This window comes from Coregonus lavaretus, assembly GCF_964263955.1.
Source record: "Coregonus lavaretus genome assembly, chromosome: 38".
Classification (NCBI taxonomy): Eukaryota; Metazoa; Chordata; class Actinopteri; order Salmoniformes; family Salmonidae; genus Coregonus; species Coregonus lavaretus.
Window position 1 is genome coordinate 19,013,133 of NC_140025.1, and position 25,811 is coordinate 19,038,943.

The following is a 25,811-nucleotide window of genomic DNA, read 5'->3' on the forward strand; positions in this document are numbered from 1 at the left end:
CTTTGTATTGTTACAGGTGACAGTTTTGATACTCATCACTGCATCCTGTATCAAAAGGTTGGCTAGACTTCGCTAAAGACCCATAGATCTCTACTTTACTCCCTTTTTGTTTATAAGGCCCTACTTCATAAACTTTCGTCTTATCTAACTTTGCTGTTGAAGTACAGACACCGGAGTTGCATAAAACCGTTCACAGTATTGGTTACCTCGAGGTTCCTATGGTCTCCATCGAGCTAGGTAAATCTGCTTTTAGTTTTAATGCACCGTATTGCTGGAACAAAATTCAAAATACATGTCATCTTGATATTCTAGTGCCGTTCGGGCAATTTAAAGTACTGATTGGGGACTTATTTGTGGAGGAATGTAACTGTTTTTCTGGGTGATTTGTGATGTTTTATGTGTGCTTCCCATGACTGTGTTTTTGTATTTTTTTATATATATACTGAACAAAAATATAAACGCAACATGTAAAGTGTTGGTCCCATGTTTCATGAGCTGAAAAAAAAGATCCCAGAAATGTTCCATATGCACGAAAAGCTTCTTTCTCTAAAATGTTGTGCACAAATTTGTTTACATCCCTGTTAGTGAGCATTTCTCCTTTGCCAAGATACTCCATCCACCTGACAGGTGTGGCATATCAAGTGGCTGATTAAACAGCATGATCATTACACAGGTGCACCTTGTGCTGGGGCAATAAAAGGCCACTCTAAAATGTGCAGTTTTGTACCACAACACAATGCCACAGATGTCTCTAGTTGAGGGAGTGTGCATTTGGCATGCTGACTACAGGAATGTCCACCAGAGCTGTTGCCAGAGAATTGAATGCTAATTTCTCTACCCTAAGCTGCCTCCAACGTCATTTTAGAGAATTTGGAAGTACATCCAACTGACCTCACAACCGCAGACCATGAGTATGGCATCGTGTGGGCGAGCGGTTTGCTGATGTCAACGTTGTGAACAGAGTGCCCCATGGTGGCGGTGGAGTTATGGTATGGGCAGGCATAAGCTACGGACAACAAAGCCAATTGCAATTTATCGATGGTAATTTGAATGCACAAAAATATGGTGACGAGATCCTGAGGCCCATTGTGAGGCCCATTTTGTTTATGGTATCTGTGACCAACAGATGCATATCTGTATTCTCAGTCATATGAAATCCATACATTAGGGTCTAATGAATTTCAATTGACTGATTTCCTCATTAACTGTAACTCCGTGACATTTTTGAAATTGTTGCACGTTGCGTATTACACAGGGCACATTTGAAAAAGAGACCTAGGTCTCAATATGTCTTCCTTGTTAAAATAAAGGTTAAATAAAAAAATAAGGAGAAGAACACCTTCAGTAGCTGAATTGATAATTTCCATGCAAGGCAGCACTTAGATACAGTTAACTATGAGAGGTTGCTTTCTTCATGGCCTCGTTGAATAAAATAAATACTACTGTATACTGATAGTTGACAGCATATGGAATGCAACCAATATTTTATATTAGGAGAGAATACATTTCTCAACATGATTTTTATTTGAATCAGGTCAGTATACGTACATTTTATCATCATCAATGCCAATACTTCCCATTAATTTTGATGTCAAACATACAGTTGAAGTCGGAACATTACATACACTTAGGTTGGAGTCATTAAAACTCGTTTTTCAACCACTCCACACATTTCTTGTTAACAAACTATAGTTCTTTGTGCATGACAAGTAATTTTTCCAACAATTGTTTACAGACAGATTATTTCACTTATAATTCACTGTATCACAATTCCAGTTGGTCAGAACTTTACATACACTAAGTTGACTGTGCCTTTCAACAGCTTGGAAAATTCCAGAAAATTATGTTTGGAGGAAAAAGGGGAATGCTTGCAAGCCGAAGAACACCATCCCAAACGTGAAGCACGGGGGTGGCAGCATCACGCTGTAAGGGTGCTTTGCTGCAAGAGGGACTGGTGCACTTCACAAAATAGCTAGCATCATGAGGGAGGAAAATTATGTGGATATATTGAAGCTCAAGACATCAGTCAGGAAGTTAAAGCTTGGTCGCAAATGTCTCTTCCAAATGGACAATGACCCCAAGCTTAGTTCCAAAGTTGTGGTAAAATGGTTTAAGGACAACAAAGTCAAGGTATTGGAGTGGCCATCACAAAGCCCTGACCTCAATCCTATAGGACATTTGTGGGCAGAACTGAAAAAGCGTATGCGAGCAAGCTCTGTCAGGAGGAATGGGCCAAAATTCACTCAACTTATTGTGGGAAGCTTGTGGAAGGCTACCCGAAACGTTTGACCCAAGTTAAACAATTTAAAGGCAATGCTACCAAATACTAATTGAGTGTATATAAACTTCTGACTCACTGGGAATGTGATGAAAGAAATAAAAGCTTAAATAAATAATTCTCTCTACTATTATTCTGACATTTCACATTCTTAAAATAAAGTGGTGATCCTAACTGACCTAAAACAGGGAATTTTTACTAGGATTAAATGTCAGGAATTGTGAAAAACAGAGTTTAAATGTATTTGGCTAAGGTGTATGTAAACTTCCGACTTCAACTGTAGCTGACAGTCAGACTGACAAGTTGGCTATTGTCCCCGTATAAAATCTTATGCTGGTGACGAATCCAATTTCCCCTCTGGGGATCAATAAAGTTTAGGAAGTGTATATTCGACCGGCAGAAAGAAGAAGAAAAAAAAGATTCGCCATAGGGGTCGAAATTAATTAAGGTTAGGTTTAGGAACGAGGGTGAGGTTAAGGTTAGGTATAGTTTCAGTGAGGTTAAGGTAAGGGTTAGGAAAAGGCATAAAAGTTCACATTGGTTTAGCGTACCTCGGACATTCATTTTCTGCTGGTCGAATATACTGCCTAAGTATATTGTTACAATTATATTGAATACAATTCAAAATATCAGGGCAAAAACAAATACCACAGGAAGAAAAAAAAAAAAAAATGCACTCACTAACTGTAAGCCGATCTGGATAAGAGCGTCTGCTAAATGACTAAAATGTAAATGTAAGTGTTTAGGGGAAATTTGCATACATTATATCGAAGGAGAATGCTTATCAATACACTGAATTAATCTGTCAATGTTGCCCATCAGAGGGGTATACTACAAAGCAGTTTAATGTGTTAGCCAACTAACTTTGATAAAGACCCAGAATGCTAAACTTAGATATTTTTGGGGGTGTTGAGTCAACTAGATCATTCCTATTTCAACCTTATCTTTCTAAAAAAAAAAAAAGTTATGTAAGAATATTTAGGCAAGTTAGCTGGCTAACATATTGAATCTGCTTTGTAGTATGCCCCTCTGTTCTGTTGGCTTCATATCAAACATATTTGCCCATTTGATTTAAATGTATTTTATTATTAGAGTGTCTTGCATGTTCAAGATGCTCAGCCCACATAAGACACTGCATTTATATTTCTTGATTTGCATTTACATTGTGTTAGTTGCCTACGGTTTGTAATTCTTCAGTTGCTCATGAAATCCTGGATTGGGACGGATAGAGGGTCTTGCTTCCTTCACAAGGGCAAATGCTTCATCAAACCCCAAACCTTCTCTGTCCATGAGGTACCCAATTAATACTGAGGCAGCACGAGAGACTCCGGCATTGCAATGGACCAGGACAACCCCGCTCTGGAGAGAAAATGGGGGGGAAAATCTAAGTTAATGACTTGAGAAATGTGGCAACAAGGTGTTACACAGTTATAGTTAAACAAAAAGTTATACAGTGCACAGTTTACTATTCATAGCAAATACCATACCCACTCCTTATTTACTTGTTTTATTGTTACTGCAAATCACAATTACTGTCTGACACGGTCAGTTAAAAACACAAATATTCATTAATTTATACATGCACATCTCCATTCTTATATTACCTCAGTTTTAGCTTGATCTATGAACTGTGAACATTCTTGGAGATATGAAGTGATGTCTGTTTCCGGAATATCCAGAATGGTCACCGTTTTATAACTGAATAGATCTGGGAAGCTATTTTTAACACCATAGGCAACATTCAACACATGTGAAACCTGCAAGGAAGAGAAAAGTGTTACGTTAGGGATTTGTACATTTTTTATTGTTTAATTGAAATGTACACCACAACAGGCGAGTTACCTTAAATTTCTTCAAAGTTTCTATATCTTGGGCTGCGTCTTGGGATGCTGCAAAAATAGACAAGTCTGTATCATGCCTACACAATGTTGTAACAAGGCAGGCTACTACATGTGTCAACTAGACTGTACAGGAAATAATAGTTTAGTCTGAAGTTAATGGTTCAGTGAATCACGCTTGTGTGATGAGTAACCTTGACTGAGACCTGAAGACTTGCGTTATCTCCCTAAGCTTATCCCTAGGCTTTAGCTCAGTGGGCTTATACAACCTACAGTCATGTGGCACACAGGAGACCTGGGTTTGAACCCAGTCACATACACAGCAGTTCTACAACTTGTCCCAAGTCCCCCTTAAAAACACTTCCGGATATTCTGAGGACCCCCTACATCAGATATCCAATTTTTAAGAGTAAACGGTCTGCTCAATATTAATTTATTGTCAACATTCAAAATGTGAAATTGAAAACATTGTAATATTTGAAAGTATTTAAAACACTTCTCTTCCATAATGTGAGCTATTTTGGACTTAGTGCAGTTATTTTCTATTTGCTAGTTCTCTCTGCTTTTCCTAGGACCCCTGGTTGAGAACCACTGATATACACTAGGGTCTATGGAGGGTATAAAGCAGCCCCAATAAACACTAGGCAGGTTTCCATTGACCCAGGTTTATTCGACAAAAGCAATGTCGCCAGAAAACAACAACATTTCGACATGTGTAATGGAAACGGTAGATATAGGAGAAATGTTCTCAACAAACATTTTATCTGTTCGACGGGTGGATTTTTCTTTTGTTGAACTTTCTTTATTGCAACAACTGATGATGGAAACCGTGTTTTTCGAATATATGATGATTGTTGAATACTTTTGAAGGTAGGCGGGGCACGTGATGTTATGTAACCATAAGCTCCACATTTAAAAGTTAAATGTAACTAAATGTAATCGAAAATGAGGGCCACAAATAACTAGTAATGCTGCATACTCAAAGAAAGGTTAAAATCTCACCTTTCTGGTAAAAACAGGTATAAATTGCTGAGGTGTAGTCACTTTTGAGGACACAAGCTCAACTACACAATTCAAATATGATACAAATATGAAAACATTTATATGATGTATTTCCTATTCAACTAAACTGTATGAATAAGGCTTGAAATGACATATTCTTTATAAATATAGTAAAATCAAATTATAAAACAACTAACTATGAGATTTTACGTTCCATATAAATTGTAAAATACATATTTGTGTATTTTGTGCATATTTTCTAAAGGTCTCTCTTGATCAAAAGGTCTGCCCCCATCGCTGTGAACGTCTAGAGCTCTAACTTGGCTTCCTGAACTTGTCGTGGACTCCTGTAGCTCAATTGGTAGAGCATGGCGCTTGTAACGCCAGGGTTGTGGGTTCGATTCCCACGGGGGGCCAGTATGAAAAATGTATGCATTCACTAACTGTAAGTCGCTCTGGATAAGAGCGTCTGCTAAATGACTAAAATGTAAAATGTAATGTAAATGTCTTTCCTCTCATATTAATCTTGTCCGTCTATGACAAACAGAAAGTGTTTGTTTAAAATGTATTAATTATTTTAGATTAATGGCTATAAATCGATCTCTGAATGTGCTACTGTGATGACACCACTCTCTCCTTCTGCGCTACGATTACAGGCATGTGCTTTGTCAGTGGCTGTGACAGGGTTCGGAGGGTTGGTAGGGAAAGATGGCGGAAGTGGATTCTGAGTTCGAATTAAGCAGCGCGTCGAGCAAAGTTGATGAAGGTTTTGAATGGACAACAGTAGTAGCGAAAACTAGAACAAAAAGGAGATTGTCTAAAATCTGAGTGGAGGATACATGTATGAATGATAATGAATCACTTGTTTTTGGGATGCGTTTGTTGAGTAAGGACGCATATGTGGGAAACCCGTTTGAGGTGTCGAAAACGGTGAAGTATGCGCTAGGAAAAGTGGAGTCTGTGAGAGTGACCATGAGTGGTCTTATTTTGATTAATTGTATTTCTGAAGAACAGAGGAAGATTGCAGTGAGCCTCAAAAGAATCCGGACAACAGAAGTTGTGTGTTTTGAACTTCGGAGTAGAGCACCCGTCAAATGAGTCATCTCAGGGGTGACAACGGATGTTCCGGTTGAATACCTGAAGAAAATTCCTGGTGTGGTTGATGCCCGGCGTCTGACCCGCTGGGTGAATGGGGAAAAAGAAGAAAGTCTGTCGGTCCTGTTGTTTTTTGATAAAGAGCTCAAATGTATTTTGTTCCATTTTTGGGAATCCTCTTTCCATCCAGCACATTAGGTGGCGAGATGCACATTAAATTGTGCGATCGCCAATATACCGGAGAAGAAGAAGACTAAGATATAGGGTTCAGCCAGGAGTTGATGAAGTCGGAAGAGCAAATTAAATGGTTGGAGGGACATCCCAGCTTCAAGTGGTTTCCGATTTCACATCCTACATCACACAGGCTCAGAAAATATACTATGTGCCCGTGGGAACCAAGGCTATCGCTAAATGCAAGCCATTTCGATATACGGTGTACACAGATTTATAAGCGGAAATGTGAAGTAATTTAGATTTTTATGAATTATCTTTGAAAGACAGGGTCCTGAAAAAGGGACGTTTAGCTACATTGACTTGAAATCGATGTTTGTTATTATTTCTAAGTCAAATGAAAACGTTAAGATTTAGCTAAATTACTCGAGTAATAAGTTGATTGTCATTTTTACATTCATCCCGTTTTATATCACCAGGTTCGTAAATGTGAATATGGGTTCATCATATTGATCACAACTACCTCAGTTTAGGGTAGTCCAGTTCTTTCTCTAAGCTCAGATTCCCTTACTAGCTACCTAGCTTACTAGTTAATCAGTTATTCATATCACTACACTGTATTTGTTTTATTATTGTAATTTTTTTCAGGTTATGAAACGTTTTTAATTCAATGCACTAAATATTGTATCTCTAAATGCCAGGGGTTTATGAAACATAACTAAAAGAAAAAGCACTCTAAGGCAGATTTCATTCTACTCCAGGAGACTGGCGATTCAGATTCTAGTTTTTGGAAATCACAATGGGGAAATACTATTTATTATAGTCACGGGTCTAATCACTCAGCTGGTACTATGATATTGCTTCATAAATTTAGAGGTGATATTTCAGAGTCTTGTGTGTCCAAAGATGGGAGATGGGTTATATTGATCTCCAAACTAGATAATGCTTGTTTTATTATATGCAATGTGTATGGGTACAATTCTCACACCTCAAATAAGACTTTCTTTTTGGATCTTGCTGATAAGCTTACTGAGCTGCAAAACAAGTATACAAATGCATGGCTTATAATAACTGGAGACTTTAATGAAACACCTGATAGATTTCCCCCTAGAATAGCTCAAAGAGCTCAGAATAGTGACATCATCACCTCATTTTGCAGTAAACTGACAGTGGTTGATACATGGCGTTTCTTGAATACAAACTTAAAAGAATACACCTGGTGTAATAGGTCAATGATGGTCAGATCCAGAATTGATCTGTTTCTCATTTCTCCCCCACTTTTACAGTTTGTACAAGAAATCATAAACATGCTCCTTTCACTGATCATAAAAATGATATTATTGAAGTTAGAATGTTCTGAAAAATCCAGTGGCATTCGAGGATACTGGAAACATAATAATTCACTCCTGAATCTAGAGCAAAATGGGTTGAGGGTGGTGAGAAAAACACAAGCAATTTTTTTGCCATTGAAAAAAGGAACTATAAGAGAGAATCTCTTTCTGCCTTAAATATTGACAATACCTTGTGTAAAGACCCTAAGATCATCTCTAGCTTTGTGAATTCTTTCTATGAAAATCTGTATAAATCTAATTTTAATGGGACTGAATGCGAACATGTTCATGTTCCAATTATTTCTGATGAGTTCAAGTCCATATGTAAAGATGAGTTTTCTATAGTAGAGATTAGAGATGCGCTTAAATCTATGAAGAAGGGCAAAGCACCTGGATAAAAATATGCATGCTTAGCTCTGAATCTATTTGGTACTTAATTCACTGTCATATTTTTATGAAATTGGGTGGTCTTCAATTTTTGTGGAAGTGCAACTATTCTCCAGCAAAATTAACCCATCAAACTGTCCACATTTCATGAACAAGCCCTTTTAGCCTGGAAACTATGTCCACAACTTCTCCCCACAAAAGGCACTTCTGTGGAACAACAAAGATATTGTTGTTAAAAACAAGTCTTTGTTCTTCCCTAAGTGGTTTGAAAGAAATATTATATTTGTGCTTGATTTATTTGATAAACAAGGAAATATACTCTCTTATAGAAAGTTCTTAGAAACATATAACTTCCCAATACATTATAAAGAATGTAATTCTATATGCAAAGCAATACCTTCAGGACTTAATTAATGAAATCTCAATTGTGATTTGGAGAACATGTCAAGATAGATGCACAATTTATGTTAGAAGGTTTCCCCCTGCTGGATAAGAAATGTAATACTACATTCTTAAGATAACTTTTTAACTCCAAGATCTCTCCTTGAGGGAAATTCTTCTGGAATGCATATATTGCTGAAATTGAATGTAAGAAAGCTTGGTTGCTCCCTCACAAATGTTGCATATCAAATAAAGTAAAAGAAATTCACTTTAAAATCTTGCACAAAATATACCCTTGCAATAACTTGTCTAAATTAATGGACTTAGAGGACATATGGCTTTTCTGTGATAAAGAAGGGGAAACTATTATACACATTTTTTATGAATGTGACTCTGAAGTTATTTTGGAGCGAGTTAAGTATCTACATGTTTTATTTCATTAATAAGACCCATATATTTACAATGAAAGATATAATATGTTATTATTCAAATGAGAACAAAACTACTGAATTAGTCGTTCATTCCTTCATTCTCTCTGGTAAATTTTATATACACAAAAACAAATATTTGAAAACTGTCCCCAAATGCAATATATTTTTACTTGAAATCCAATATTTAATAAAATCTCTAGAATTAATCAATAACAAGAAAAACAATGAATTCTTACAACTCTATCATAGGTTTGTACATTTGTAACCCCTGACCTTATTTTATTTATTTTATTTTAGGTACTTTAACTTTTGAAACAAAATTCATGTGTATTGATTTTATTATTTTACTTTAATGTTATTTTATGTTTCTCCAGAGAAAATATGTGTAGTGATGTCCTGTTGTTTTTGTTATTGTAATTTGAAATGTAAAAAATAAATAAAAAATAAACAAGAGAGTAAAATGAAACGCTCGATAGAAGACAATTGTCGGATCTATTTTCTATGTTAACTTTCTAAATGTCGACAAAAAAACGAACAAACAAATCACTGGACAAGTTAATGGAAACATAACTAATGATGATGTCTTACAGAGTAGTAGAAATGGCTTGATAATGCCAACTTGAAGATCCAAGCTAGTATCTTGAACAAATCCACAGCCTGACATCACTGGGTCCTCATTTTCGTGCATGTTGGTGTCGTCCATTGTTTCTATGTGCCGTCGCCCGAGCACAGTTGTCACAACAGTGCTTTGCTTTTTCAGTTTTGTTTTCGAAAATCCTTGAATTTCCTGTGCAAGTGAATGCATTGCATCTGTCAAGCGGGGCTTTGCAAGCACCAATACTGAGAAACTAACACTGAGACACGCTAATGTAGCTAGCTACACATACCCGATCAACGTTTTCGCAACATTGTATTGTTATCCAGTTTAAATCCAAAGAAGTGCTCGCGTTTTATTGCAAACGAACGTTTTTCCGAACGCTAGCTATCCGGCTACCACCTGTCATGGTAATACAAATGGGAAATATGAATGGAATTGTGTCACGTGAACAGAGTCGTGTTGCAGGAAGCAGCCTCGTTCTGAGAGGGGGCAACACCTAGGCAGCGAAAAAAAAAGAAGAAACAGGGAGACAGCGGGGTGGAGTGTGGGTTTGTTAGCCTTGATGTTTTCCTTGAAAATGGACGAATTCTAACACTACAAAACGATTTTTATTATACCAAGTATTTATTATATATCAACATTATACTGCGAAGATACAGGACACATTTTGGTTTGAGGAACACCTTGAACAAGTAAAATGTCACGGGGGGTAATGCAGCCGAGCCAGCAAAAGCTGGCAGAGAAATTCACCATCCTTAACGACAGGGGAATCGGGATGCTCACCCGGATCTATAACATCAAAAAGGTAACTAAGATATGTCTGTGTTACATTTAATAACGAAATCATGCACACGTGCCTTAGTTAAGAATATATATACATGCCTCCATTCTTAGGTAAGTAAATAGAAACCTGTGTTTAGTTCTAATAATATACATGACTGTGGTGCAAAGCATCGGGAATGGTCAGGAATCAGTGCGAAGGCCTTGATGCTAGCTAGCCTGTTTGTAATGGTAGCCAGACTGCTAGTTAGTCGTCCTCATCTTGTAGTAGCTAACGTTAGCTAGTTAGTCAGAGAGCTCGGGTGGGTGCATAGCCAGAAACGGCATTCTGTATGGTCTAATATCGACGTTGATATCATAGATAGCATAGAATGTATACAGTTACATATCGGGATATTATTTTTGACGATATATCGTATCGTTTTGACAATATCGCAATATGTTTTCAGCACTTTTATTTCCATGACTGATCAAAACTAGTTTTCTCATGGCTCTCTCTTGTCCCTCTGCAGCAGACATATGGTGAACAATATGTTTGGAACATCGAATCACAATAAAATCACAGTATAGAATCACAATACATACAAAGTAGTGAGAATCGCAAAACATATCATATTGGCACCTAAGTATCGTGATAATATCGTATCGTGAGGTCCCTAGCAATTTCCAGCCCTGCTAGCTAGATATCAGCACACTCTCACACTCACTCATCACAGTCAACAAATTATATTATATGAATATTTTGATATTAACAGTAGATTCACATAGCTAAGTAAATGGCAAAAATGCCATTGCAATGGGAAATATTAGACAATAGAAGTTATGACACTGACTGTCCATGCTTATTGAGCAGTTATTGTAAAGCCCATTGAAATACTGAATTGTTTACCTTTGTTTTGTCATAGGCCCTGGCTATTTCCCAACTGATGCATAATTTTATCCCCACGCAGGGACAGACAACGTACAGATACTTGGCTACATTGTGACATTCAATATACTTTCTTAGTAAGTGTATTTAGATGGAGACACTTAGATTATGTTTCTCTTTTTATATTTAGGGCGTTTACACATATGAAATTCGGTACCCTGGTTCGGTTTTCTGGAGTGTTTGTGAGTATTCTACAGAATACGTTTGCTTTCAAAAGACCTGAAAGTAACAGTTTCAGGGTGCGACTAGGAAGATGCACATTCTACATGACGTTAGCGAGCTAGCTTGTTTACAATGGGCAAAAAAGTTCAGCGCGGTTCGCGCTGCCATAAATACATGGTGCTTTGGTCCTAGATCTTGGACCCGCTACTCACGCAGGTCCAGGATTAGTTTCAGCCAGGGTTAGGGTTAGAGTCACACACGACAATTACATGAATACATGCTAATAGCTAAATAGTTAACTAGCAAGATAACCAGCCAAACTACACAATATGCTTTGAATTGAATCAAGTTAATCTGTTGTAATATTTTACATGCTGCTGCAATGTCTCTCTCTCTCTCTCTCTGGCAACGGCCCACTTGCACTGGCACACACGCAGGTGATGCACACACCTTGACTTTTCCATTGCAGACCAAAAATGTTCTCTAACTGGGCAAACAACTCACTAACTAGCAATGAATATCAACACGTGCACATGCGTGTCTCGTGACTGCAGGATTGAAAGACTGCTTGTGCCTGTCAATGCAGGCCTACAATAATTATATTCCGATGCACTCTGCAGAGATTGGCAGGACAGTGCGCAACACATCACATCCGGAGAACACTTTGATCCAGTTCTGATCGGAGTAGCCTAATTGTTTGACATTGATTTTTGCGTGACTTTTTTACTGTCCATACGGACAATCTATAATCTGCTTGTCCAACAATTTTTTAAAAACTTGCCAAGCGGACAAGCGTTAATGTCATGCTCAATAATTCTTGAGGAATATAACAAAAAAATCCCTCATGAGCTTAGTTCAACTCAACCCTATCAGAACCCAAAATATAAGCTTGTTTTACTCCACTGTTTGTTAACAATGTAATTGTAAAGAATAAACTGTAGGCCTATAGCCTCAACATGGTTAAAACTATAATTTTGATATTATGAATGGTCAGTCCTTGCATCCAAAGCTCTGTTTATGAATTTGAGAGTGGTTACATACGGTATCTCATAGAACAAAACAATCTCCTAAACCTGTGTTTACCACAAACCTTATTTTCGGCGTTTATCCCCCATAAATATTAATTTCCCCATAAGCTTTGGCCAACGAGCCATGGCGGAGTAGTGCCTACAAAAATACGCCATTACTATTGCTCTCTATTGAATGGCAGGACATGTTATGGATTGTATCTGTAAAATCAACACCAAAGTAACATACCAAATAATAATTTGGCAGTCACTCAAGTAATCGAATAGTAACGTCCATTCGGATATCCGGATAAACGTGTCCATCCCTACACAGTGCCTACCCGAACTGTACTGTGCTGGCTCAGATTATTTTATTTTCATATTGTCGTTTCCATCACAGTTCTAGCAACTATGGTGGATTTGTAACCAGGCAAGCCCAATACAGGCCTATAGCTCAGCTTGGTCTGGCTGTAGGCCTATAGTGTGAATGAGGCATAGTGAGCTGTTGGCCTGCCCGGCCAGTCTCTGTCCTTCTGAACCATAGCAACAGGACTGTGTCGGAGCCCAGTGTCAGCCATGTGATGCTTCTATTCTATTCACTCTCCTGGCTGCGAAGTGTAGGCCATAATCCAATTTATTGAGTCAGGCAAACTGTCTTATCCACACAATCATGCAGTAGTTTCACTAGGATACTATCACCATTCTGTGATGTGAAAATGTAGGTAACAGGTGCAGATTTCCCCCCCCCCCCAACTACGGTTTTAGGCTGATCTTTTTTTAGGCTAATCTTCTGATCATACTGTTGTGGTTAGGCCTATGTCTCCATTTGACATATTCTCTATTCCCATGATGGCCATTCTCACTTGGAATGTTGTAGGCTATTGTTGATATTAGGCTATTTAGGTTAGATCAAGTTAGGCTATAGGCTAATTGTTTCTCTAAAACCTCAAGGCGTCTGGAGAACTTTAATCATCACTTTAATCATTTAGTAGTCATGTTGCTTGGCAACTAGCTTTCAGAGAGATGCTGACAAAGATGAGAAAATGTATTCATCTTAATCTATTAGCCCCGTTTTATATTTTTTTGTTGTTGTGATTTTTCTGTAATAAGGCTAAGATTTCCCCACATTTAATTAGACCATTTAATAGTCAGTGTGTGAGTTGTACAGTACCTAATTTACACTGGGAAGCTGTAGGATTTAGGTCCTTAGTCCTATATATTGGCTCAAGAGAGTTGTTTAACTTTGGCTGAATAAGGAATGTTCAGTGTCTTCACTATCCAAGTAGTGGCAGAGAATGGTAACCTTATACTACTACTTGATGACAATGATTCTCCCCTTTTTGCTTTTGTATGAGACCATGTTGCTATTGAACAGCCTTGAAATAAGATGACTGTTGATTTATGCTTCTCTTGCATGCTGTTCCTTCCGTGTCCTCAGGGAGCCTATAGGCTAGACAGAGAGAAGCTTACAGAGCACCCCACTCCTGGAGGTCAAGGTTCTTATAGTAGGGACAACGTAGACTACATCATAATTAATAGCATCAGTGAGAATGAACGACAGTTTGGGACAGCCACATAGGCCTACATAATGTAGGGCTAGTAAGAAGGATAACTTCCCCCCCTATGTGGCATAACATAGGCCTAAGTCCTAGGCCTGTATAATTCTACATTCTAATATGTTACAGTTATCTCCAAAACCAGTTGTTTTCAATTAGATATGCATGTTAGTTACTTTAGATCCTGTGTTGATGTATACCTTTCTCTCTTTCTGTTACAATGCTTCTCCCCCAGCAAGGACAAGTTTGGAAGGTTTGCACAGCTTTTTGCCTTCCCCTAAATCTCAACCTTCCTTTCCTATCGCCTTCTGCCTAGTCTCATGTTTCATGACCCCCTCTCTATGTTAACCACAGTGCCTTAGCACATAGTGTTGTACGGCTGCTATAAGAGGTCTGTGTTGCCAAATCGGAACGCTTTTGTTTCCCATCTCATTGAGCTGTTGCCAGAAAAATGGTCTTGAAGGGCAGACTAATTTGCCTTCACATTGCAGCGGTAGAGGAAACATTGGCAGAGTTTTATATTAGAAAGGCTTTTGATTGACAGCTACTGTGTGTGGCTGTGTGTTTTGAGAAGCAGCGTGTTTCATGTTGTACTTTTCTCTCCCAGTCTTCTTAAGTCCTCGTCCTTCAGTAGTTGTGCATTGCAAACCACCTAGCCTATATGTGTAGTATAGTCTAGATACTTGCATGCCATTCATGTTGTAACTTTATAGCCTATTTGTTGAACAAAAAATACACCTAATGGCACTCTTTTAGACCTACATGCTCTCTGTTTTGTCTCAGATCTTCGTATCGCCCCTCTTTCTCAAATCAAGACTGCTGTTATGTCGCTAGCAACATCATCCATACTAACTGCACCTGTAGGCTAGGGTCGTCACAATACCAGTGTCACAATACTACTATGCTACATTTTCTATGGAAAACTCAAAGCAGACTAAACTCTTTGGTCCTTTAAGAGCTTGCTGTGCTATATCTTGGGAAATAAACAAATGTGACTCTGGGTGACAACATAAGGCTGTTTGTTTCCAACATTAGGACTGTTTTCCTCTAGAACGTAAAGCATGAAATACACAGAGAATCTAACTGCCGATAGGTACTTATCACAGTGGGAGGCCCTCCTTCTCTTGCTAGAACAAAAGCGGTACCTACTGCCTGCCGACCCGGTAACGACGAACCTACTGATTCTACTTGTAGAATCGCAATACTCGTCAGTGGCCAACAACTTGACTTTGAGCCAATCAGAGAGCACGAACCCCCACGTGGGGGAGTCAATAAAAAAATGACAAAAGAGGGCATTTTCTCCATACATGAGCCAGTCACACTTCATATTTTTATTTTATTTATATTTTATTTTTGTCATTTAGCAGACGCTCTTATCCAGAGCGACTTACATGAGCATTTAGGGTTAAGTGCCTTGCTCAAGGGCACATCGACAGATTTTTCACCTAGTCGGCTCGGGGATTAGAACCAGCGACCTTTCGGTTACTGGCACAACGCTCTTAACCACTAAGCTACCTGCCGCCCGCTCATATGCAATGTAGGCTATGGGATGGTAGCTAGCTAAGTGCACACAACACTAAATACTTCCTCCAAGCTAGCTAACCACTGTAGCTAGTATTAACATTATAATTAAATCACAATGGATTAGCTAGTTTCCATGAAACAGCTGCCTGTGTTAGCTGCCGAGTTAGTGCAGAGTCCTTGGCTGGCTAGCTAGCTATGTTGTGCTAGCTAGCGAATATGCTAACGTTTGCTATCTGGCTAAACATTTGGCTATGGGCTGGCACTGGCAGTATGGGACTATGGAGAGTGAATTAAAAGTGTTTATTCGTCATCTTGCTATGTAGTTATCTAGCTGTGGCCATCTGGTTAGTATCAACAAGGGCTTTCTGCAAAATAGCAACATTAGCGCAGGTAGCTTGGAATCAAGGCCATAAGCAATACGAACGGATATGCATTGCCAAACAACGCTACTGCCACCTTCTGGCTTGGAGTATTTTAACAAGGCTGAGTGGCTGATGACCAAGGTCATTGCGGTGTGAACACAAAAGAGATTGACTGCGGACACTCTGTTCAGAGGTGCTAAGTACTGTCGGCAGGCAAATATTTGACAATCCTACCGGTGTGTCTGAGCTTTAAGTCTGCTTCATGTTTTGTTTCTTTGCCATAATACTTCTGAATATCACGACACTGGTATCGTGACAACCCTACTGTAGGCAACACCAGGACAGCATTAGAAAGCTTGACACCCCACAGAGCCACATTAGCCAGTTCAACCAGTTAATCCAATCACTGTTTTAAATACGAAGAGAGAGCTTAACTGTCTAATTGAATGCGTGTTACTTTTTAAAGGTGTGATATTGTTATTGCCAATTCATTGTTGACCAACGATGACTGGCTTTATAGTGGATGAGGACACGTCACCTACAGAGGCTAGTGTGTATCATTCTGTGTATTTTCATTTTGGCATTTCAAATTGATTGCAACACCATGCAAAATGAAAGCAAACAGTGCATGGTTGTCATGCTGTACTGTTAGGTTATTCAGGCTTGATAAGGTGGAAGTCTGACATTAATACAGTAAGGTTGTGTAGGTTACAATTAGGGTCATGTCCTTTAGGCATCAAACGGAAGAAAACGGACTGAAACAAGGAGGGACTTCTTGGACACTAATTTTCGCTTTCTGTGGGCGTAACGCTTTCAACTTAAAAACATGTTTCAATGTTTTCTGTTGTGTGCCCTAATGAACATGACCCTGATGTTTGACTGCCCACCGTTTTCATATGTAAGCCTACTTCCTCCAATGATTGTGGTATAGTATTCCAGTTAGTTACTAAACCCTATGGTGTGTGGACACTGTATCATTATTAACCTCTGTGATGACAACACATGCATGCACAGCATCCTGTTCACCTTATGACACGTGTACCCAAAACGCATGCCCGCTTTTACACCATGTTAAATGTCCCAGGTGATTCCATGCATTGAAACTAGCTTGGTGGAGTTTTCCTTATCCCTCTCTCTCTCCCTGCAGTCTAGAACGGGAAAGCTGCTAAAACGGGTCACGTGACGTGTCTTTGTGCACTGCAAACTCTGCTGTCAATCAAAGAGAGGCACATTCTTTGTTTTATTGAAAGCTTATGGCTGAATTAGCATTTATTTAAAAAAATCAAAGTACTATCAAATACTTTCATAACTTACATTTTATAGTGTTACAGCCTGAATTTAAAATTGATTAAATTGCACCAAAAATATTGTATTTGGCCTACACACAATATCCCATAATGTCAAAGTGGAATTATGTTTTTCGAAATGTTTACAAATGAATTAAAAATGAAAAGCTGTCAATAAGTTTTCAACCCCTTTGTTAAGTCAAGCCTACATCAGTTCAGGAGTAAAAATGTGCTTAACAAGTCACATAATAAGTTGCATGGACTCACTAATTGACAGAGTGAAAAGAAGGAAGCCTGTACAGAATACAAATATTCCAAAACATTGATCCTGCTTGAAACAAGGCACTAAAGTAATACTGCAAAGAATGTGGCAAATCAATTAACTTTTTGTCCTGAATACAAAGTGTTATGTTTGGGGCAAATCCAATACAACACATTACTGAGTACCACTCTCCATATGTTCAAGCATAGTGGAGGCTGCATCATGTTATGGGCAGGGGCGGTGTGTTCATTAGGGCGATATGGGCGACGCACTGCCAAACGGGAAAAGCAAGGGATTTTTTTTCTAATCAATTATATCACGGCAACAGTAGTTATCAGTGTTCTAATCTAGACGTCTGATCTGCCACTAAATGTCCAATCAGGCTAAAGTCGTGCTTCAAATGGCCCCGCCCGTTTTGGGGCGATTTCAGTCAGGTTGAAAATCGCCCAGAAGTCTCTCATAGCCTCTCATGTAAAATCTTTTTTTTTCAAATATCAGAGCTTTCAATACAATCTCTATGGGTTTCTGAGGGCTTGCACTTACGCGCTTTCGTCATACGTAACATAACCATGAACGTAACTAAGAAAAGAGCGGGTAGCAGCGTCAATCAATTCACGTACTACTATCAAGATGGCTATAGCGTTCAGTGCAACTCGATTGTCTCTTTGAAAGAAGTTCACATCAAAGACCATTCAAAACGAGCTACTGGAGTGTATGCTAGCGGTCATGAGGGAACATATCGTGGAGGAGGTGAAGTCGGCGAACTTCGTAGCTATCCAAGCTGACGAGACCACGGACGTTTCTACACATACACAGCTGGTGCTGAGGTACATAGATAGCAACCACAGAGTGCAGGAGCGCTTTTTTGAGTTCCTTCCCATCTCGGAATCAACCTCAGTCTCAATCGCCAGTGTGCTTTTGGAGAGACTGAAACTGAGAGTCAAACTCATTGCGCAAGCTTACGATGGAGCCAGTGTGATGAGGGGAGAGAAGGCTGGTGTGCAGCAAAAGGTACGTGAGCATTTCAAGAATGCCCATTACGTGCATTGCTATGTGCATCAGCTGAATTTTATGCCTGATTTCAATGAGAAAGTCATTGACCGCTTTGCTGCATTGAAAGAGAGAAGAGAACAGTTTCAGTACAAGTAATGTAGCCTCTCTCTCTCTTTGTCCCTCCCTGTCTGTCTCTTTAACACACACACGCCCAAATCAGTTCACAGTTGATGTTGTTTAAAATAGTTATTTTTCATTTTAAAAAAAGTAAAACTTTTTTTTTACAAATCTATACAATTGGCCAGAATATGGTTGTTCATATTTACAAATCTATACAATTGGCCAGAATATGGTTGTTCATTTTTACAAAGCCATACAGATAGCTGTGTTTACCTTTTCTAGAAATTATTTTCAAATTCTGTTTTCAGGCAAAATGTCTATCACTGTTCATTTTCACAAATCTATACAAGAGGGCAGAATATGGACGTGTATAAACATTTCCTATTACCAATAACTTGCATCAATGTTTTCAGTAGCCTCTATCAAAAGCTCCTGCTTGCTTGTTGTGAATTATGCTCAGGTGCACATATTTCCAATTCAACCATGAGGCCTTTTTGAAGCAAGTAATGTGTATATCAGTATTGACTTATATGCTGCCCCTGTCTTCATGTTGTTGCTGGACATATCTTTTTTAAAATGTGTGTAGGTCACCTAAATCATCAGAAAAATTGCCCCCCCTGAGAATTTTTTCAGGAGCCGCCACTGGTTATGGGTATGCTTGTAATCTTTAAAGACTGGGGAGTTTATCAGGATAAAAAATCCTAGAGGAAATCCTGGTTCTGTCTGCCTTCCACCAGACACTGGGAGATGAATTCACCTTTCAGCAGGACAATAACCCTACAACACAAGGCCAAATCTACACGGGAGTTGCTTACCAAGAAGACAGTGAATGTTCCTGAGTGGCAGAGTTACGGTTTTGATGTAAATCTACTTTAAAATCTATGGAAAGACCTGAAAATGGTTGTCTAGCAATGATCAACAACCAATTTGACAGAGCTTGAAGAATATTGAAAAGAATAATGGGCAAATGTTACACAATCCAGGTGCAATACAGCTGTAATCCAGTGGTCCTCTGTAGCTCAGCTGGTAGAGCACGGCGCTTGTAACGCCAAGGTAGTGGGTTCGATCCCCGGGACCACCCATACACAAAAATGTATGCACGCATGACTGTAAGTCGCTTTGGATAAAAGCGTCTGCTAAATGGCATAAATAAATAAATAAAATAATAATCGCTGCCAAAGGTACTTCTACAAAGTATTGACTCAGGGGTGTAAATGAGATATTTCATGCGAGTACTCAACAGTCAAAAAATGTCACATGCCCATCCCTAGTCTCAGACCACATAGTTTTCTGAGTGGCTCCTCTGTGGTGAGACACTGGGTCCGGGAGTCTGGATTCCTCTCCCGTCCTGCGTGGTAAATACCATACGAGCCAAATATCCACTGCCTACACTGGTTTTCAGGAAGTGGAATACTCCCTGGACTTGTCAAAGTTACAGGTATGTGCAGCTCCCAGCCTGTGATGTGTGTGTGTGTTGTGTGTCAGGTTAGGTACTGTGACTGCAAACATAAAGAATATCCATGCAAATGGACCAATAAAGCAAGTATTGTAATATATTTTTGTCACAAAAACTGGTATACAAAACATTCAAACATTGTATAGTTACATATAAAAAAATATAAAAACTACTATACAACATAATGTATGTGCATCCCAAAAGTCTTTGTTTGTGTCTACTTGTTTATCCTGGAGTGATATCTTCTAACCAGGTCCTTTCTCAAGTTTCTCCTCTGGTAATGTTGGCTGGAAGATTACAGTTGGCTTGGGCAGGTGGGATGAAGGATTCCTGTAAACCACCATTGTATCTTGTTGCCTCTCCAGCACCTGGTCAACCAGTTTCTCCCTGAACTGCAACAGTTTTTTTATTCATTTATTTTTAGAATATTTTTGCCCACCCACTGCTTGGACTGTTTTGGGAACACCGCCTTGAAGTGTTTCTCACCTACACTATTAATGCAGAGTACAGTTAGACATGTTTACATGGTACACACAGACTTATTCTAAATGATCATTTTTGTGTTTCACAAAATACAGGTAGCTTATGTTGTAACAGGAAATATGGTACTTTATATTATGCTAGACATAATGTATTCAAAATGTGATGTACATGCGTGATACATTTTATAATAAAAATACTTACGTAAAGTAAATTAGGTTTATCAAGTTATTCAAGTACCACTGGCAGGTGTAGCTTGTTCCCTGTCCACATTATCAGTATTATATACCAGATTAGTATTATGTGTATTGACAAAGAAAAACTTCCACCCAAACACAGTCAAGTGATGCTATGTTTACTAACCTATAAAACCTTTTTGTAACGGCCATTGTGCTAAACTTAATTAAATTGTTAGGATACTCATGGCCCCTATTGACAGGGGCAGGGAGTTACAAATAAACAATAGACCAGACTATGAGAAATCCTATACCCCAGGTGGTTCCCGTGGCTACGTTTTCCACACAAGGCTATACAGTTGCCTGAAATGCAAATAATGAAAGGTATTGACTGTTGATATCGTTTGGGTTATATGCCAAATTATTATGTGTATTGACAAACAAAAACTTACATCCTAACACAAGTATAATGTGATGCCATGTTTATAATCGTAATGATTGTTTTATGGCCATGGGGCTAAAAGTAATTATATTGTTAGGATACTCATGGCCACTATCGATAGGGGAGGTTGGGGTTACGAATACACAATAGACCAGACTACATGCATCCAAATAGGCCTACCCCAGGTGGTTCCTGGGGCCATGTATTTCACGCAAGGCTATACAGTGCTTAAAAGCATGAAAAAATGTAATGCAAACATGGCTAGCCAACACATAAGACATAGGAGATAATGATTATTTTAAAAAAGCGAGTAGACAAGATCCTAAGTAATTAAAATGCAACAACACCTTTTCATTTTTATTCTGCAATGTAAGATGACACAATTACTGTCTATTACAATGTAAGGTGACACAATTACTGTATCTCCTCAACCCCCTTGTCATAAAGACAGGGCACAAGTGCTAACCGGTAGAGCGACTAGGCTATGTCTACATGATATGGTGCAATGGTTACAACACAATAAGATCAATATGAACTGCAATGATTAGACTACATACCTCTGCACTCTCGAATTTACACTTTTCTCAAAAGCGCCACTGTATTTTGGCATGGCACAGGATTCAGTCCATGGGAATACAGAAGGAACAACTGTATCTTTGAGTTTTCTTCAGTGTTTTGTTCCCATCATTGCCGATTGTATGTCTCTTTCGTAGTCATTGTCGATGAAGTGCTTACTACACATGTAGATTTGCAATATTGGCTGTAGGAATGTTTGCATAGTATTTACTGTTTTTATCGCTACTAGCCATCTTCTGCATCTGTCTGTATCTTTCAACGGAAAAGAGTGAAACTTTGTGCCTTCTTCCCAAAATGTCTTATTTAAAGTGCAGCCCCCCCAATAAAACTTGCATCTGTGACGTCAAGCTCCAAATAAGGACATATACAGTGCATTTGGAAATTATTCAGACCCCTTGACTTTTTCCACATTTTGTTACGTTACAGCCTTATTCTAAAATGGATTAAAATCTTTATTTCCTCATCAATCTACACACAATACCTCATAATGACAAAGCAAAAACAGGTTTTTAGAAATGTTTGCAAATGTATAAAAAAAACCCCGGAAATATCACATATACATAAGTAGTCAGACCCTTTACTCAGTACTTTGTTGAAGCACCTTTGGCAGCGATTACAGCCTCAAGTCTTCTTTGGGTATGACGCTACAAGCTTGGCACCTACAAACTTGGTCTTCTTTGGGTATGACGCTACAAGCTTGGCTTTGGGGACTTTCTCCCATTCTTCTCTGCAGATCCTCTCAAGCGCTGTCAGGTTGGATGGGGAGCGTCGCTGTACAGCTATTTGCATGTCTCTCCAGAGATGTTCGATCGGGTTCAAGTCCGGGCGCTAGTTGGGCCACTCAAGGACATTCAGAGACTTGTCCTGGAGCCACTCCTTCGTTGTCTTGGCTGTGTGCTTAGGGTCGTTGTCCTGTTGGAAGGTGAACCTTCACCCCAGTCTGAGGTCCTGAGCTCTCTGGAGCAGGTTTTCATCAAGGATCTCTCTGTACTTTGTTCTGTTCATCTTTCCCTCGATTCTGACTAGTCTCCCAGTCCCTGCCGCTGAAAAACATCCCCACAGCATGATGCTGCCACCACCATGCTTCACCGTAGGGATGGTGCCAGGTTTCCTCCAGACATAACGCTTGGCATTCAGGCCAAAAAGTTCAATCTTGGTTTCATCAGACCAGAGAATCTTGTTGCGCATGGTCTGAGAGTCCTTTAGGGGCCTTTTAGCAAACTCCAAGCAGGCTGTCATGTGCCTTTTACTGAGGAGTGGCGTCCATCTGGCCACTCTACCATAAAGGCTTGATTGCAGAGATGGTTGTCCTCCTGGAAGGTTCTCCCATCTCCACAGAGGAACTCTGGAGCTCTGTCAGAGTGACAATCGGGTTCTTGGTTACCTCCTCCCTGACCAAGGCCCTTCTCCCCCGATTGGTCAATGTGGCTGGGCTGCCAGCTCTAGGAAGAGTCTTGGTGGTTCCAAACTTCTTCCATTTAAGAATGATGGAGGCCACTGTGTTCTTGGGGACCTTCAATGCTGCAGACATTTTTTGGTAAAGGGAAGGGGTCTGAATACTTTCCGAATTGCCCCACAAGAGCGCACATGCGCAGTTGTTACCCATCTCCGCTGTTGCTGCAGTCGGCCACATAAAATAATCACAGTAGTTTTAAGTGAAAAGGTATACATTTCCTGACTCAAAACCAATGCTGCTTTTGATTTAAAGTAGCTAATTTGGTCGTATGCTTTCAATTAAATAAAGAATTAGTCTACAATAGCTCTTTGACTGACAACAGAGCAGAGTTGGTAGTGCACAAAGAAACATCATGAATCACGTGACCCGTTTTTGCAGCTTTCCAGTTCTAGGCTGCAAGGGGAGAAGTCTTAACTCCACCTAACTATCTTCAATGTATGGAATCACTTGTGAAATGTTTGGTTTTAGGTATACTTCCCCTTTAAGAACAATCCCCTTTGTGGAGAGCTGCCCAATGGAAAACTGATCATAATTTAGGACAAAACAAACTGCATTTAACCTATTGATTCCAGTTGGCATTTTATAATTACAAGACCTAAACAGGAGACCTTGCGTAGAATGTTTGTTCTCTTTTTTTCCTCTCTCTATTTGCTCACTCCATTTTTCAGCTAAAATCAAACCCTTTTCACTCTGCCTGTTCATCCTGTCAATCATGCACTTCATTAACAACCTTCTTATTTGATTAACAATGGCGCTCAATGAGAATCAGCCAGTATTCAAAGATGACTGCTGTAGCTGTAGCATTTTTAGCTGTTTCTGTTCTCTTGTTCTGTTCCCTCTCCACTTTAGGCATGCGGGGACCCCAAAGCAAAGCCGTCATACCTGGTAGACAAAAACTTGGAGTCGGCGGTTAAGTTTATCGTACGGAAATTCCCAGCAATAGAGACACGAAACAATAATGTAAGTTCTGTTTTAAGTTTATTCAAATGACCTTCCTTATTTATGTAGTAGGCCTAGTTGGTGTAACAAAATATTGTATTAATGTTATAAATGTTATTGATTTTGTCTGTGAGTGTTCAGAGGCAGTAACTGCCATGTAGTCAGTTGGTAGAGCAATGGCGCTTGCAACGCCAGGGTTGTGGGTTCGATTCCCACGGGTGAACAGTATGAAAATGTATGCACTCACTACTGTAAGTCGCTCTGGATAAGAGCATCTGCTAAATTTAAATACACTGAATGTACAGAACATTAAGAACACCTTCTTGATGCATACAGGAAACTGTTGAGCATGAAAAACCCAGCAGCGTTGCAGTTCTTGACACAAACCGGTGTGTGTGGCACCTACTACCATACTCCGTTCAAAGGCACTTAAATCTTTTGTCTTACCCATTCATCCTCTGAATGGTACACATTACACTATCCATGTCTCAAGGCTTAAAAATCCTTCTTTAACCTGTCTCCTCACCTTCATCTACACTGATTGAAGTGGATTTAACAATTTACATCAATAAGGGATAATATCTTTCACCTGGATTCACCTGGTCAGTCTGTCATGGAAAGAGCAGGTGTTCATAATGTTTTGTGCACTCATGAAAATGATTCTAGCCATGGTGTCCCAGGAAATTGTCTGTCATCATTTAAAAAGTGTAACTTTTAAATTTATGATCACATAGTCATACCGTATGTACGTTATGTATACTGTACATTTGTGTTGTCATATATATGCTACTTTTTACTATTTGCCTTTGTTGTGTTTGTGTGAAATGTGTAGCTAACTGTCTATTGGAATGATGGAGCTTAACTGTGTCAATATGTCCCTTATGTTTCTTTCTTTGTTTTTGTTCAATGTTTTGCATGCTTAACTTGGCATTTTCTGGATTGTTCTTATTGGTAAGTTTGTACTATTTGGAATCCCATTTTGCTTTGCTTAGCTTTGCTTAGTCTGCCTTTTTGTAGTGGAACAGTTTTAGTTCTCATCTAGCCTATTGCTTCTTATTCTGATAGACTATGCAAAGCAATCTAAGTTGTTTCATTTGATCTGATTGGTCAAAAGACCAATTAGTGGCAAAAATATCAGAATTGAGCTGCCTGTGTAACACTAACCCTAAGGCTGCGTTTACACAGGCAGCTCAATTCTGATATGTTTGCCATTAATTGGTCTTTTGACCAATCAGACCATCTAGGTTCAGGGGGAAATCAGTTTAATGTAGTTTAATTCTTCTTCAGCTCTTGGATTCCTTCGTATAGCCTAGTCCTCTGTAGCTCAATTGGTAGAGCATGGCGCTTGTAACGCCAGGGTAGTGGGTTCGATCCCCGGGACCACCCATACGTAAAAATGTATGCACACATGACTGTAAGTCGCTTTGGATAAAAGCGTCTGCTAAATGGCTTATTATTATTATTATTATTATTATTATTATTATTATTATTATTATTATTATAGTGCATCTAAACATTACTAGGTTATCTGGTCATTAAACCATTCTATTTGAATCATCTCTGTCATTATTCTTACCAATTAGACTACACATATACAATACAATCTAGGCCTCTATGGCAGCGTTTACACAGGCAGCCCAATTCTGATATTTTGCTGATCTGATTGGTCAAAAGACCAATTAGTGGCAAAAATATCAGAATTGAGCTGCCTGTGTAACACTAACCCTAAGGCTGCGTTTACACAGGCAGCTCAATTCTGATATGTTTGCCATTAATTGGTCTTTTGACCAATCA

General features: G+C 39.1%; 1 protein-coding gene and 1 pseudogene across 2 annotated transcripts in view; one reads left to right on the forward strand and one right to left on the reverse strand.

Annotated features, from left to right (window-relative positions):
- Window positions 1-1,508: 1,508 nt before the first annotated feature.
- Window positions 1,509-9,899, reverse strand: LOC311112091 (dual specificity protein phosphatase 19-like). Its single transcript, XM_084155070.1, has 4 exons — window positions 9,503-9,899; window positions 4,121-4,167; window positions 3,883-4,035; window positions 1,509-3,637 (listed from the first exon to the last, which is right to left on the reverse strand). The coding sequence occupies exons 1-4, from the start codon at window positions 9,717-9,719 to the stop codon at window positions 3,455-3,457; spliced, it is 600 nt and encodes a 199-aa protein (XP_084011196.1). The 5' UTR covers window positions 9,720-9,899; the 3' UTR covers window positions 1,509-3,454.
- Window positions 9,900-10,117: 218 nt separating this feature from the next.
- The window catches only part of LOC311112412 (nck-associated protein 1-like), a 51,654-nt pseudogene continuing 35,960 nt past the window's right edge, over window positions 10,118-25,811 (forward strand). The window contains exons 1-2 of the transcript in view: window positions 10,118-10,317; window positions 23,928-24,038. The product of the transcript in view is annotated as a nck-associated protein 1-like (transcript). The remainder of the gene's footprint in view (window positions 10,318-23,927; window positions 24,039-25,811) is intronic.